The following is a 14,809-nucleotide window of genomic DNA, read 5'->3' as shown; positions in this document are numbered from 1 at the left end:
AGTTGGGTCTGGCTGGCTCTAATTATTGGGAATCTGGGAGAGGAGGGATCCCCGAGGGCTGTGGGTGTGAGAAAAAGTAGGTCCCATCCTGGAGTCTAGATTCTTATCTTACAAGATCCGGTTTGCAAAGTGAACGAAAAGGTAGGCAGTGGTTGCCTAGGGCCTGGGATTTTGGCAGATTTCCAAACGCCGTTTCTGTGGTCTCAGTAGTCTCTGCAAAACAGGCGGTTTGGGGGATGATGTCTCTTGCAGATTTCAGGTTTACTCTGGAACCCAGGAAGGCAGGCTCAGAAGCCCCAGCAGGCACCTAGAGTAACCCAGAAGAGTATCTGTCAAAACTTCTGCTCCCCCCCCCCCCTCCGCAAAGAAAAACAACTTCTGCCCCTTGTCCTAGAGAGTCATCATGAGACTTTGGGGTCACGAGGGGAGCAGAGTGGGAGACGGGCCCCACCCACCCCAGTTGGCCACTAGAGGGCAGCAGAGGCCTTCGCCAAGGTCTTCGTTGTGGTAACCTCTTCTTTTCCAATTCTCAGTGGAAAGCGGTGCCCAGGTGGTTATCTGTGACAAAGATGGTGAGTGAAGGTCCCTCAGTCCTCATCCCCAACCCCCTGGGAGGAGTCCAGGCCCCCAGACCCCTCCTCTGCCAGACTCAGAAGTCCAGACCCCCAGCCCTTCTCTTCCTGCAGAGGCCAGGGGCAGGGCTGTGGAGCGAGAGCTTCCTGGCACTGTCTTTCTGCTCTGTGACGTGACTCGGGAGGAAGATGTGAGGGTGAGCCTATTTTCTGTCTCTACGACCTGCCATGTCCAATTGGTTCTCTCTCCCCACGCCCCCACTCTCCTGGCCACCCCGAAGGCTTTTGCACATGCCATTCCCTCTGCCTTTCCCAGTTCTCCTGGCTTTATTGTACGGTTCAGCTCAGTATCATTTCAAGGCTTTCCCTTACTGTACTGACCACGTCTTGTGTCTCCTGGGAGGATTCGCTTTTACCTCCCACTCTTTCAAGGCTCTGTCAGAGCTGTCACATGGATTGGGACAAATACATTCCTTACAGCGGGTCTCATCCTATAAGATTCTTTTCTGTTTCCTCAGTTTCCATCCTTCCGTCTAGTCAGTATCTCTGACATCTGTCCCCAGTCCCAGGTCTCTAGGGTAGGGACCACAGTGTGAATGTCACCAGCCCACTGGTCCCTGGCCCCTCAGCTGTGACTCTTGTCCCCACCTTGCCTTTGGGACCCCTGGCTCTATAAGACCTGGTTCCAGCACTGCTCACTCACAAGATCTCTCTCTCCCCAGACCCTCGTTTCTGAGACCATCCGCCGTTTCGGTCGCCTGGATTGCATAGTCAACAATGCTGGCTACCGTGAGTCGTGAGTCGTGAGGCCTGAGGGCTGTTCCCCACCGGTGTCAGCCCACCTCCTGGCTTCTCACCCCAATCCTGGCTCCACCCCTGCTGTGTGCCCCCAGGCCTGTGCCCTTAGCCCTTTCTGCATCCGTTTCTACATTTCTAAAACGAAAATGACCATCCTCATCATCATTATAGGGTCATTGTGCTAAACAGTGTAACTGCTCAGCCTCATAATTACGGGAACTGTCTTGGACGAATAACTTCCATCTTGTAGCCTGTTTCTTATCTAGGATGTGAGGCTGATGGCCCTTCCCTTTTTCCATGACTGGGAAGATATTTCTCCACACATGGTTTATAGGGCTTGGTGTGGAGGCTTTGAAGAGAAATTGCCATCCACTTAATGACTACCCTTCATAACAATGCCTCACATTGCTAAACCGAGACTCAGAGAGGCGAACTGATTGGACTGGGATCACACACCATGGTAGAAAGAAGCCTTTTTTCTTGGTTGGGCAACATTGAGCAATTGACTTACTCTCCCTGGGCTGCATTCTCCTCTTGTTGGAAGGATTTAAAGAGATACTAGTGCCTCCTTTCTCTCCGTGTGCTTGATCCATTCAGCAGATATTTATTGAGCATCTACTATACTCCACCTTCTGTCCTGGGGACTGGAGATTTAGCAGTGAGCAAAATCCACCAGGCTTTCCTGTCTTCATAGCTCAGTTGGTAAAGAATCTGCCTGCAATGCAGGAGACCTGGGGTTGATCCCTGTGTTGGGAAGATCCCTTGGAGAAGGGAAAGGGTATCCACTCCAGTATTCTGGCCTGAAGAATTTCATGGACTATATAGTCCATGGGGTTGCAACGAGTCGGACACAACTGAGAAACTTGCACTTCCTGTCCTCATGGGATTCACATTGTAAAGTAAGGAAATAGACAATAAAAGGCAGATATGGTTAATGCTCATTTATTCACGGATTCTGTACTTGCGAACTCACCTACTTGGTGGGGGCGTGGGTTATAACCTCAGAATCCCACTGGGCTTTCTGGGTATTTGCAGACAAGTTCAGAGAGGCAAAAGTTTGAGTCACCAGCAGCACATGTTCCCAGCTAAGGTCAAACAAGGTGATGCTCTGCCCTCTGAGTTCAGTTTTCAGAGAGATGCCCAGAGGCGGAGGCAGAAGAGGGCAGTGTCTTGTGAGCCTCTCTGGGGCTAGTTGGACAGGTTTGAATCCTAACTCCGGTACCTGGAGTGGGGCAGCCTCAGGCAAGTCACCTACACTCCTGAACCCCATTGCCTTATTTGCGAAATAAATGAGACCACCAGTGCGAGTTATTTTTAGGATTTAAGATTATAATCTATGTTAGAGAAACATATAGTTGTACACATATACATATGTGCATATTTGGGCTTCCCCTGTGGCTTAGTGGTAATGCAGTGCAGGAGACGCAAGAGACTCAGGTTCAATCTTGGGTTGGGAGGATCCCCTGGAGGAGGGCATGGCAACCCACTCCAGTGTTCTTGCCTGGAGACTCCCGTGGACAGAGGAGCCTGGTGGGCTACAGTCCATGGGATCACAAAGAGCTGGATATGACTGAAGCGACTGAGCAGGAGCATGATATTCCTTATACACATAACACATATATGTTCTGTCTTAGCCTGCTCACGCTGCTATAATAGAAATACCATGGACTCAGTGACTTAAACAGTGAACGTTTGTTTCCGGAGGCTGGGAAGTCCAAGATCGAGTCAGAGGCAGATTTGATGTCTGCTGAGGCCCTGCTTGCTGGGGCCTCACAGGTAGAAGGAGCGAAGGACCTCCCTGGGGTCTCTTTTATGAGGGCATTAATCCCATTCAAGAAGGCTCCATCTGCATGACTTAACTCCCACAGACCCCCACTCCAAATACCACCTTCTCAAAAGTTAGGATTTCCTTTTCTTATAACAGTTTATATATATATATTGGCTGTGCTGGGTCTTTGTTGACGCACGGATTTTTCTCTAGTTTCAGAGACTGGGGGCTCCTTTCTAGGTGCAGTGCTCAAGCTTCTCATTGTGGTGCCTTCTCTTGTTGTGGAGCACAGGCTCTAGAGCGAGTGGGCTTCAGTAGTTGTGGCTCCTGGGCTCTAGAGTACAGGCTCAGTGGTTGGGCTTAGTTGCTCTGCTACGTGTGGGATCTTCCCAGATCAGGGAGCAAACCCATGTCTCCTGCATTGGCAGGTGGATTCTTTACTGCTGAGCCACCACAGAAGCCCTGAAGTTGGGAGCTGAATGTATGAAATGTATGCGTATCTATTTTATACAGAGCAGTTTGTATCTGTAGGAGTTTGCATACCCCTGGTTTTCTGTTTCTGTTTTTTCACCTTGTATACCCCTAATTTGTCCCTCCTTCCTTCCTTCACCCCTTTGGTAACCATACATTTGCTTTCTATATCTGAGTCTGTTTCCATTTTGCATTTATTAATACATTTATTTATATTATGTGTTAGATTCCACATACAAGTGATATCATACAGCATTTGTCTTTCTCCAGCTGACTTATTTCACTAAGCATAATCTTCTCTAGGTTGCTGCAAATGGCAGTATTTCCTTTTTTAAGGCTGAGTAATATTCCATTTGTACATATAAACCACCTCTTTTAAAAATTTTTTATTATTTTTTGTTGGCAGTGCTGTGTCTTTGTTGCTGTGCGAGGGCTTTCTCTAGTTTCAGAAAGCAGGGGGCTATTCTCTAGTTGAGGTGCTTGCAACTAGAGAGTTGGAGGCTTCTCTTGTGAAGCACAGGCCCTGGGCACTGGGGCTTCAGCAGTTGCAGCCTGGGCTCAGTAGCTGTGGCACGTGGGCTTGGCTGGCCCTGGGCATGTGGAATCTTCCTGGGCCAGGGATCGAACCCATGTCCTGTGCACTGGTAGGTGGCTTCTTAGCTACCGGCCCACCAGGGAAATCCTAAACTCCATCTTCTTAACCTAGCTGGATTGCTTTTTTTTTTTTTTTTCTTTTAGTAACCATTATGCAGCCTCCCTTCCTTTTCAGGACCCTGACCCTCTTGTCTGCCACTCCCCCCACGCTCTTCACCCCCGCCCTCCATCCCCCATGCCTGTTTCCCTTCCCTGTTCTCCTGTCTTCACGGTTCCCTCATCCTCTCCTCTGTCTTTCTCTCACCCCACCCTTAGACCCACCTCCACAGTGGCTCGAGGAGACCTCCGCCCAGGGCTTTCGCCAGCTGCTGGAGCTGAACCTGCTGGGGACGTACACCCTGACCAAGGTGAGGCTGGGGTCCCCGCCACCAGGCCTGGCTGACCTCCTGACCATGAGCTTGTCAGACCCATTTTTGTCTAAGAGCCAAATGTTTTCTGTGCCTTGCTTTGATCTTATTCTGGAAGGGCTCCATTCTTCGTAGAAAAGAAATGCCCGCAGATCCCTATATCCAGCCAAAGCTACCCGTGTTGGCTACATAGTCCCGTCTTCTCAGGAACCTTCCAGAACCTTCCAGCATGGTGTGGTGAGGGATGTTAAGGATATGGAGGGAGGGATTGGGACAAGGAGTCAGTAACAGATACAGCTTTGCCATCCAACGAATAGCTATTAGGAGAAAAGAGCATCCCCCCTCTATCTGTATGCCTTTCCTCTGAATCTTGCTATAGCCACCTCCTATTTACCATCTCAGTTCAAATACCACATCTTCAGAAAAGCCTTTACCGATCATCCTTGCTTATGTGGCATCTACACCTATATGGGGCTTCCCTGACAGCTCAGCTGGTAAAGAATCCACCTGCAAAACAGGAGACCCCAGTTCGATTCCTGGGTTGGGAAGATCCCTTGCAGAAGGGAAAGGCTACCCACTCCAGTATTCTGGCCTGGAGAATCCCATGGACTGTAGAGTCCATGGGGTCGCAAAGAGTCAGACACGACTGAGCGACTTTCACTTTCACACCTATATGTTCATTCTCTATGATAACAGCTTATTTTCATCAAAGTATTTTTGAAGATTATAGTTTACTCTCTTTTTTGGTAAGTTTTTTTTTTTCTTTTATGTAGACCGTTTAAAAAGTCTTCATTGAATTTGGTGCAGTATTGCTTCTGCTTTATGTTTTGGTTTTTTGGCCGATAGGCATGTGGGGTCTTAGCTCTCCGACCAGGGATCAAACGTTCACCCCCTGCATTGGAAGGTGAACCACTGGACTTCCAGGGGAGCCCCATCATTAGTAAATAAAAGAAATAAATTCTAATTAATTGATTACTTCTATTTTTTATCATAATACATTTTAGGGGGCTACTTGGCAGCTTGCAGGATCTTATTTTCCCAACCAGGGATTGAACCCATGCCCTCTGCAGTAGAAACTCGGAGTCCTAACCACTGGACCACCAGGGAATTCCCCATCATAATACTTCTGTATTCACTCATTAAACAAACATTTACTTAGCACCAGACACATGCTAAGCAATGGCCGTGCAGCAGGGACCAAAATAGACAAAGTGCTGTGACCCTGGGGAGCCAACATTCTCATGGGGGAGACAGACAGTAAGCCAGGAAATACAATATAATGTCAGGGAGTGATAAGTGTGGTGCCAAAAAGTGAAGGGAGGTAAGGGGATCGAGAAGTATGGGCAAGTGTAAATGCTATGTTATAAAACTTTTCTTGTGGCATTTACAAGCACACATGAAAACAGAGAGAATTGTATTAATATCACTGAACCCACACACCCATCACCCAAATGCTAACAATCAATGTTCTACCATTCTTGCTTCTTGTTGACTCCTCACTTTTTTCTTCCCTTTATCTTTTCTGGAGTGAAAAGTGAAAGTGTTAGTGGCTCAGTTGTGTCCGACTCTTTGCAACCCTAGGGACTGTAGCTCGCCAGGCTCCTTTGTCTCTAGAATTCTCCAGGCAAGAATACTGGAGTGGGTTGCCATTTCCTTTTCCAGGAAATCTTCCCAACCCAGGGATGGAACCCAGATCTCTTGCATTACAGGCAGATTCTTTACCTTCTGAACCAATAGGGGGAGAAGTAGGTGGCCTGGGGGACTGTTGAGTGAGAGATGGTAACCAAACGCCCACCTGGGAGCCCTGCATCTAGGGCAGGGGTTGAGGCCTGACGACATCAGTTTGGAGCCCTCCAGCCCAAGGCTAAAGGAGCTCAGAAAAAAAAAAAAAAAAACAGCCCTATAAACTGGAACTTCACTGGTAGTCCAGGGGCTAAGACTCCACACCTCCAATATAGGTGGCCCACATTCCATCCTTCATCAGGGAACTAGATCCCACAGGCCCCAACTAAAAAATACCCACGTGACGCAACTAAGATCTGGCACAGCCAAAGAAGTAAATGTTAAAAATATATATATATATATATATATAATCAGAGGTCAGAGGCCCACTCCGTGGGTCAGGGGTCACCTGCATGGGGATGCTCAAGTGCTACCCAGATCTTGTCCGAGATCCAGGTGAAACATCCCTGGGGAAACTGGATAATCTGTTGCTCAACCAGTCAGCCGTGGCTCCTATCCCCAATTTCTGTTCAGCTTCTAAGATTGGTGCCTAGGTCAGCTGGTGAAGAATCCGCCTGAAATGCAGGAGACACTGGTTTGATTCCTGGGTTGGGAAGATCCCCTGGAGAAGGGATAGGCTACCCGCTCCAGTATGCGTGGGCTTCCCTGGTGGTTCAGACCAGTAAAGAATCTGCCTGCAATGCAGGAGACCTGGGTTCGATCCTTGGGTTGGAAAGATTCCCTGGAGGAGGGCATAGCAACCCACTCCAGTATTCTTTTTTTTTTTTTTTTTATTAGTTGGAGGCTAATTACTTCACAACATTTCAGTGGGTTTTGTCATACATTGATATGAATCAGCCATAGATTTACCTGTATTCCCCATCCCGATCCCCCCTCCCACCTCCCTCTCCACCCGATTCCTCTGGGTCTTCCCAGTGCACCAGGCCCGAGCACTTGTCTCATGCATCCAACCTGGGCTGGTGACCTGTTTCACTATAGATAATATACATGCTGTTCTTTCGAAACATCCCACCCTCACCTTCTCCCACAGAGTTCAAAAGTCTGTTCTGTACTTCTGTGTCTCTTTTTCTGTTTTGCATATAGGGTTATCGTTACCATCTTTCTAAATTCCATATATATGTGTTAGTATGCTGTAATGTTCTTTATCTTTCTGGCTTACTTCACTCTGTATAATGGGCTCCAGTTTCATCCATCTCATTAGAACTGATTCAAATGAATTCTTTTTAGCACTCCAGTATTCTTGCCTGAATAATCCCCATGGACAGAGGAGCCTGGCGGGCTACAGTCCATGGGGTCACAGAGAGTCGGGCATGACTGAGTGACAGCACAGCCAGAATTCCCTGACAGTCCAGTGGTTAGGACTCTGATTTCATTGTCAAGGGTGTGGGGTTAATCCTTGGTCTGGGAACTGAGACCCTGAAAGCTGTGGGGCATGGCATAATAATAATAATAATAAGAGGAAGATTAGCACCTCTGTACAGTAACACAGGCATAAATCACAGCCCATAAAGGATATGTGTGTGCATATATATATATATTTGTTGTTTTTTTAAATTAAAGTTTTCTTTTGGCTGTGCTGGGTCTTTGTTGTGCTCAGGCTTTTCTCTAGTTGTGCAGAGTGGGGACGACTCTGTAGCTGTGCGCAGGGCCTCTCACTGCGGTGGCTTCTCCTGTTGCTGAGAATGGGCTCTAGGTTCCTCGGGCTTCAGTAGCTGCAGCGTGAAGGTCTAATTGCTCCACAGCAGGGGGGATCTTCCCACCAGGGATGGAACCTGTGTCTTCTGCATTGGCAGGTGGATTCTTTACCACTGGGCCCCACTACGGAAGCCCTATGTATTTTTTTCTTTCTCTCCCTCCCTCATTAGCTATCAGCATTTAAAAAAGAGAGAGAGAGAGAAATGTCTCATAAACAACCAGTTTTCTGGTTTCTCCTGGAAATTTGGCCAACTGGACCCACGGGGAGGGTGACAGTCTGCTAGATGTGGCCTGACTCTCCACTGTATCCCAGTCCCAAGTTCTCCCTCCTGGGTCTCCTCCTGACTCTTACCTGTGACTGGCTGGTGCGGAAACCTCTGAGGGTCTAGATCTGGTGTCTGCCTGCCCGGTTTCTCTGTCACTCCTTGCTTGTAACATTGGGCAAGTTACTCAGTCTCTCTGCATCTAGGTTTTCTCATCTGTAGTAGGAAGCTGAATAGCGTTAGCTAATTCCTGGGGCTGTCCTGAGAATTGAATATGATTAAATTAAATACCCACAAAGCCCTCAGAACATGCCTGGCACCCAGTTTACTCTCTGCAAGGTATCATTGTTTTTGTGAACCTTGCTCCATCCTGTTTCTGGAGGCTACTCAGTCTGCAGTCTCTGATACACATGCAAATGAAGCCTGGGAGGAATAGTAGGGAAAGGGTAACGCATGAGCTGAACTTTGAGTGGAAGTGAAGGAAGTAGAGACAAAGGACGTTTTGCTTGCCAAAAGAGTAGCAAAGGCCCTGGGGCAGAAACCACCCAGGTGGATTTTAAGACCAAGAAATCCTCCATCTCCATTTGCCCTTAGCAATTATAAATATTTTGCAAGGTTAATATATTTTATTTTATTTATTTTGGTCACATTGTGTGACATGTGGAACTTCCCTGACCTGGGAGCCTTAACCAATCATCAAGGAAGTCCAATTATATTAGAAACACTTTGTTAAGCTTGTTGTATCCATTGCCTTCTACCATCCCCTACCCGGACATCATATAATTTCATTAGTAAGAACTTCATGAATACTACCAATGGATTAGAACATTTATTTATTTTTATTTTGACATACCTTAAGACGTGCAGAATATTTCCAGGATAGTACAGAGAATTCCTGTATATCCAGACTCCCCGTTGTTAACACTTTTTTTTTCTTTAAACCACATTTGCTATATCCTTCTATCTCTGTATTTGGGAATAAGTTGCAATCTATTTTGAGGGCTTCCCACGTGGGGCAAGTGGTAAAGAATCCACTTGCCAATGCAGGAGCTACAAGAGACTCGGGTTCGACCTCTGGGTTGGAAAGATTCCCTGAAGGAAATGGTATCTCACTCCAGCAGTCTTGCCTGGAGAATTCCATGGACAGAGGAGCCTGGCGGGCTACAGTCCATGGGGTTGCAAAGACATAACTGAGTCCGCAAGTATATGTATGATGTCTCTTTACCCATAGTGCTTTGGAGGGCATTTCCTAAAACCAAAAGAACATTCTTTTATGAAATCACAGTAAGACTAACACTGATACCATGGTCTTAGCTAATGTTGAAACTTTCTTATTCAGACTTTTAGAATTCTTATCATCACAGTTTCGTGGCCACACCTGTGTTAGTTGGGGTTCCCCCAGAAGCAGAGCCTAGGTGGGGATTGAAGGGCAGGGTGGATGGAAAGCAATCCTGTGAATCACTATCTTCAGCCTGGGGAGTAGTTGTCAGGGAGCCAATGAAGGGCATCACCAGGGCAAGTGGGGGCCACTCCCTGGGGACACTCTGGGAGTCACGGGGAAACATGAACCCAAGAGTTACCTCCCACTCCCAAGAGGCAAAGGAAAGCCAAATACTGTTTTAATTAAAAAATACATTTAGGGAATTCCCTGGCATTGCAGTGGTTAGGACTCAAGAGCCCAGGTTCAATCCCTGGTCAGGGAACTAAAACCCCCACAAGTGGCTTGGGGTGGCAAAAAAAAAAAAAAGAAAAGAAAAGAAAGCAAGACTAACAATGAAAAATTTGACTTCATGTTAAAAATTAAAATTAAGACTTTTTTACATGACCAAATTACTATTAGCTCTCCTAAGAAAATGAACAGCAATTTCTTAATACCATTTAATGCCCAAGCCCTATTTAAATTCACCTAGTTGTTCCCAAATGTCTTATTATTAATACAGTTGATTTGTTCACACCAAGCTCCAAAGTCTGCCCATTGCATCTGGTTTTGCAGAGGGCAAAGACTTTTGTCTGCTTGTTCTTGCCTCTGTCCCAGTGCCTATTGCAAAGAAATTTGTCACATGCGTAAGGTGCTGTCCTTGGCACCACCGTCATTATGACCATCCCCACCATGACTGCCGTTGCCATCATTGTCATCATTAGCCTCATCATATCCATCGTCACCATGATGGCCACCTTCACCACCATCATCAATTTAATCACCATCACCATCATTTCCATCAGCACTATCACCAACATCATCATCATTTACCATCATTGTCATGACCATCTTCATCATTGCCATCATCCTCCCACCATCGTCATTATTACCTTCATCACCATCATCATCACCACCACCAGCATCCCTTGTAAGCCCTTTATTTATTTTTAAAAATATTTATTTGTTTATTTGGCAGTGCCGAGTCTTAGTTGTGGCACGAGGTATCTAGTTCCCTGACCAGGGATCGAACCCATGCCCCCTGCATTACGAGCTTGGAGTCTTAGCCCCTGGGCCACCAGGGAAGCGCCTCCTTGCAAGTTCTATAAATATTGATTCTTGGGACCCCAGCCCAGGCCTCCTGAGTCAGAATCTCTGGGTCTTTGACCTCCCTGGCGAATTCTGACGCAAAGTTAGCCATTCCCCAGGTTAGAAAAAACACCAGAGGAGGTTGGGATATTTATATAGTTAAGGAAAGGGAATCTTGTCAGGAGGGCGTTCACAGAAGGTGTTTGAGCACTGGAGTGTCTGTTGTAAGCGCTCAGAGCTGGATAGGTTCTTAGAGACCCATCCATTCATTTATCTAATTTACTCATCAAAGGCTGGGGGCGGGGGTGCACCACGTGGTCTTTGCCCTTGTGGAGTTTATAGTCACAGGGCAGCCAACTGTTACTAAATAAACAAGAGACGAGTTTATATGAGTGAGTGTGTTCTGGAAGTCATGGTAGGCGTCCTGGAGGAAATGAAAGATGAGAGATGTTAACTCGGGGAGAGGTGGGGGAGATTGGTGTCTGAAGGGGAGGGAGTCAGGCCGTTAAGAGTCCGGTGGGTCCTTAATGGAGGTACACAGAGATGCAGATGTTCCTGGGAGGGAGCAGGCTGTGCACAGGCCTGGCCCTGAGAGAGAATTAGGAGCCCAAACACACTCTAGAACATTCCATAGTGCACTTGCATTTGCTTCAGGCTGCCTCCCCACACAGCTTGAGCTCCATGAGGGCAGAAATCTCTCCCAGTCTTGTTTCCTGCAGTATCCCCAGCTTTTACCCTGTTACCTGGCACATAGTAGGTCCTCATGAAATGTTGGTTGAATGAATTAATGAGCAAGGGAATCATAGAGACTCAAGAGCACCTTGGTGATGGGTCTGTTGAGGACCTAAGGCTGAGGGAAGGGGTTGAGGGGCACATACATGGGGCCTGGAGGCCCTGTTGAGGCATCTGGTCTTTTTTTTTTTTCCCAGCCACGCTGAGTGGCATGTGGGATCTTAGTTTCTTGACCAGGGATAGAACCCGAGCCTCCTGCATTTGGGAGTGTGGAGACTTAACTACTGAACCACTAGGGAAATCCCTGAGGCATCTGGTCTTCACCTCAAGAGCAACAGGGAGGCATCGAAAGCATTTGAGCAAGAAGGTGATGTGCGTGCTACGTCGCTTCAGTCCTGTTGGACTCTTTGTGACGCTATGGACTGTAGCCCACCAGGCTCCTCTGTCCATGGGATTCTCCAGGCAAGAATACTGCAGTGCGTTGCCAGGCCCCTCCTCCAGGGGATCGTCCCGACCCAGGGATCGAATCCGTGTCTCTTGCTACTCCTGCATTGGCAGGCAGGTTGTTTACTACTAGTGCCCGCCGGGAAGATGATGTTAGCCCATGAATACTAAGATCGTTACTAGTAACAGACCACACTGGCTCTTGTATGAGGAAGAAATCAGAGGGCAGAGTGGGGTGGGAACTGACATCAGGAGGCGGTTGCATTTGCGCACGTGAGAAGAGGTGGCTTTCAAGGCCTCACGCAATCTGACCCCTGTCACTCCTCTGATCTCACCTCCCTCCACAGTGGCCTCGTTGCTGCCAAACACGCCCCGCCTGGCCTTGCCTTAGGGCCTCTGCACTCTGTGTTCCTGCTGCCTGGCATAGTTTTCTCTAAGAGATGCCCACAGCTCACACCTGGACTCAAAATGCTCAAATCTGGGATTTCCCTGGCCATCCAGTGATTAGAACTCCATGCTTCCATTGCAGGGGTCACAGGTTCGACCCCTGAGTCAGGAAGATGCCCTGGAGAAGGAAATGGCAACCCACTCCAGTATTCTTGCCTGGAGAATCCCATGGACAGAGGCGACTGGAGGCTTACAGTCCATGGGGTCTCAAAGAGTTGGACACGACTGAAATGACTGAACATACTCGCACTTTCCCAAAGCCCACCCTCGGGCACCCTGTTTGAAACTGCACCCAGCCCAACAGTCCCATTCTCCCTTATCCTGTTCTCCTTCTGCTTTCGTGTCCCCAGTCACACTCTTTATTTACTGTTTAGTTGCTAAGTTGTGTCCAACTCTTTGCAACCCCATGGACTGTAGCCCGCCAGGCTCCTCTGTCCTTGGGATTTCCCAGGCGAGAATACTGGAGTGGGTTGCCATTTCCTTCTCTAGGGGATCTTCCCGACCCAGGGATCAAACCTGTCTTCCACTTTGGCAGGCAGATTCTTTACCACTGAGCCACCTGGGAAGCCTGACCACACTCTAGAACATTCCACAGTGCACTTGCATTTGCTTCAGGCTGCCTCCCCATGCAACTTCAGCTCCATGAGGGCAGAAATCTCTCCCGGTCTTAATTCCTGCAGTATCCCCGGCTTTTACCCCGTTACCCAGCACTTAATAGGTCCTCATGAAATGTTGGTTGAATGAATTAGTGAGCGGGGGACTTGTAGAGATTTAAGAGCACCTTGGTGATGGGTCTGTTGAGGACCTGAGGGGGAGTCTCTGGAAGGCCACCCAGATCTCCTGAGACTCTGTTTTGAGAGGCTGAGTGGGAGTGGACCCCACATCAGAGACTGAGGACCAGGGATGGGGGCAGGTTTGGGGGACCCAACACTTAAGTTTTGCCCTTGAGACAGAGATGGAAATGCCCGCAGGTGGCAGGTCAGGAGCTCCACAAGGGGCGCCCGAGGGAGACTTAGGAGGTGCCTGTGGAAACCCAGGGAAGTGGGGCTCCCATGGCAGAGCAGGGAGGCAAGAAGTGGACCCAGGAACCCCAACATTTAGGGGAAGTGGAATCAGGCCAGGGTGAGTGCTACAGTGCGTCCGCTGAGTGAGCCAGGCTCTCTCAGATCGGGTTGTCTGAAGGGAGGGAGGGAGGTGCAGAGGTCAGGCTGATAAGAGACTAGCAGGTCCTTGATGTAGCCACACAGAGGCATAGGTGACCTTGGTGGAGGGGTGGGGGAGGATGCCAGCCAAGGAGTGCACGTGAGGGTTGGACAGGGGCCACAGCAGTGTGGGACAAATATTTATTGAACACTAGCTGTGTGCCCAGTGCTGAGATGAGGTGGCGAATAAGCCTGGCTCAGTCCCCGTGGACCTCAGCTTTCCAGGGTGGGGGAGAGGAGGGAGTTAATTGGTTGGGGGCCCAGGGATAGGCAGGTTGCAGTTTTTAAATAGAATGGTAGGGACTTCCCTGGTGGTGCAGTAGTTAAGTCTCTGTGCTTCCTCCGTAGGGGTGTGGGTTCAATCCCTGGTCGGGGAATTAAGATATGAGGTGCTGCCAAAAAAGAAAGTCACAGTGTGTTGAATGTATGTGTGAATGGCCACTTAGGATTAGTAAGCCAAACTCCTACAGAACTGGACACCTAGCCATCCTTTAAAAAAAAAAAACATGATGTTTTAAAGAGCATGGTCAGGGAAAGCTCACTGAGGAGGTGACATTTGCACTGAAGTTGCTGAGGGGATAGGATCGTCTCCTTTCAGCCCTGACCTGAATGTCCCATGTCCTCAGAAACCCTTCAGTCCTGGGAAAACTGGGGAGAGTTGGTCACCCTAGGAGTAAGTCACATGCTATGTCAGGAAAAACATTCCAGGCAGAGAGAATAGCAAGTGCAGAGGCCCTGAGGTTGGAACACTTGGGGGAGTATCTGAAGATACAGCACTGAGGATGGGGCAGAGGCTGTTTTGTGAGGGAGTCGAGGTCTGCAAGAGCTGGTGGGGTGATCCGGAGAGGGAACTTGTTTAGCTTCCCATTCTGAGTATCCCTTGGGGTAAGCCACCTTGTACCCATTAATCAATCTTTTGTGATAGGAGCGGGCCTTGCCCAAGGCAAGGGAGGGAGGGATAGAATTGGAATTTACTCAAGGTCTTGCATGACTGAAGAGCAGAGAGACAGGCTGGCAGCTTACTCCGCTTTCTGTCTCCCCAGCTCGCCCTCCCTCATCTGCGCAAGAGCCGGGGAAATGTCATCAACATCTCCAGCCTGGTCGGGGCGATCGGCCAATCCCAGGCGGTTCCCTACGTGGCCACCAAGGTACGCCGCTGAGAGACCC

General features: G+C 48.6%; 1 protein-coding gene and 1 long non-coding RNA gene across 4 annotated transcripts in view; one reads left to right on the top strand and one right to left on the bottom strand.

The window, feature by feature from the left end:
* The window catches only part of HSD17B14 (hydroxysteroid 17-beta dehydrogenase 14), a 16,486-nt gene that overhangs the window by 588 nt on the left and 1,089 nt on the right, over positions 1–14,809 (top strand). For 2 of the 3 annotated variants that reach the window (XM_043899739.1, XM_043899738.1), the window contains 5 exons: positions 534–572; positions 687–769; positions 1,295–1,361; positions 4,519–4,610; positions 14,686–14,790. In XM_043899739.1, coding sequence (XP_043755674.1) covers positions 534–572; positions 687–769; positions 1,295–1,361; positions 4,519–4,610; positions 14,686–14,790 — 386 coding nt within the window. The remainder of the gene's footprint in view (positions 1–533; positions 573–686; positions 770–1,294; positions 1,362–4,518; positions 4,611–14,685; positions 14,791–14,809) is intronic. The other variant, XM_043899740.1, reaches the window with a different exon arrangement.
* LOC122692294 overlaps positions 4–14,809 on the bottom strand; it is a 21,729-nt gene continuing 6,923 nt past the window's right edge. Inside the window, exon 3 of the long non-coding RNA XR_006340624.1 lies at positions 4–307. This is a non-coding gene — a long non-coding RNA (uncharacterized LOC122692294). The remainder of the gene's footprint in view (positions 308–14,809) is intronic.

The sequence above is a fragment of the Cervus elaphus genome, chromosome 4, assembly GCF_910594005.1.
Source record: "Cervus elaphus chromosome 4, mCerEla1.1, whole genome shotgun sequence".
Classification (NCBI taxonomy): Eukaryota; Metazoa; Chordata; class Mammalia; order Artiodactyla; family Cervidae; genus Cervus; species Cervus elaphus.
This window is presented reverse-complemented; position numbering and strand designations above follow the sequence as displayed.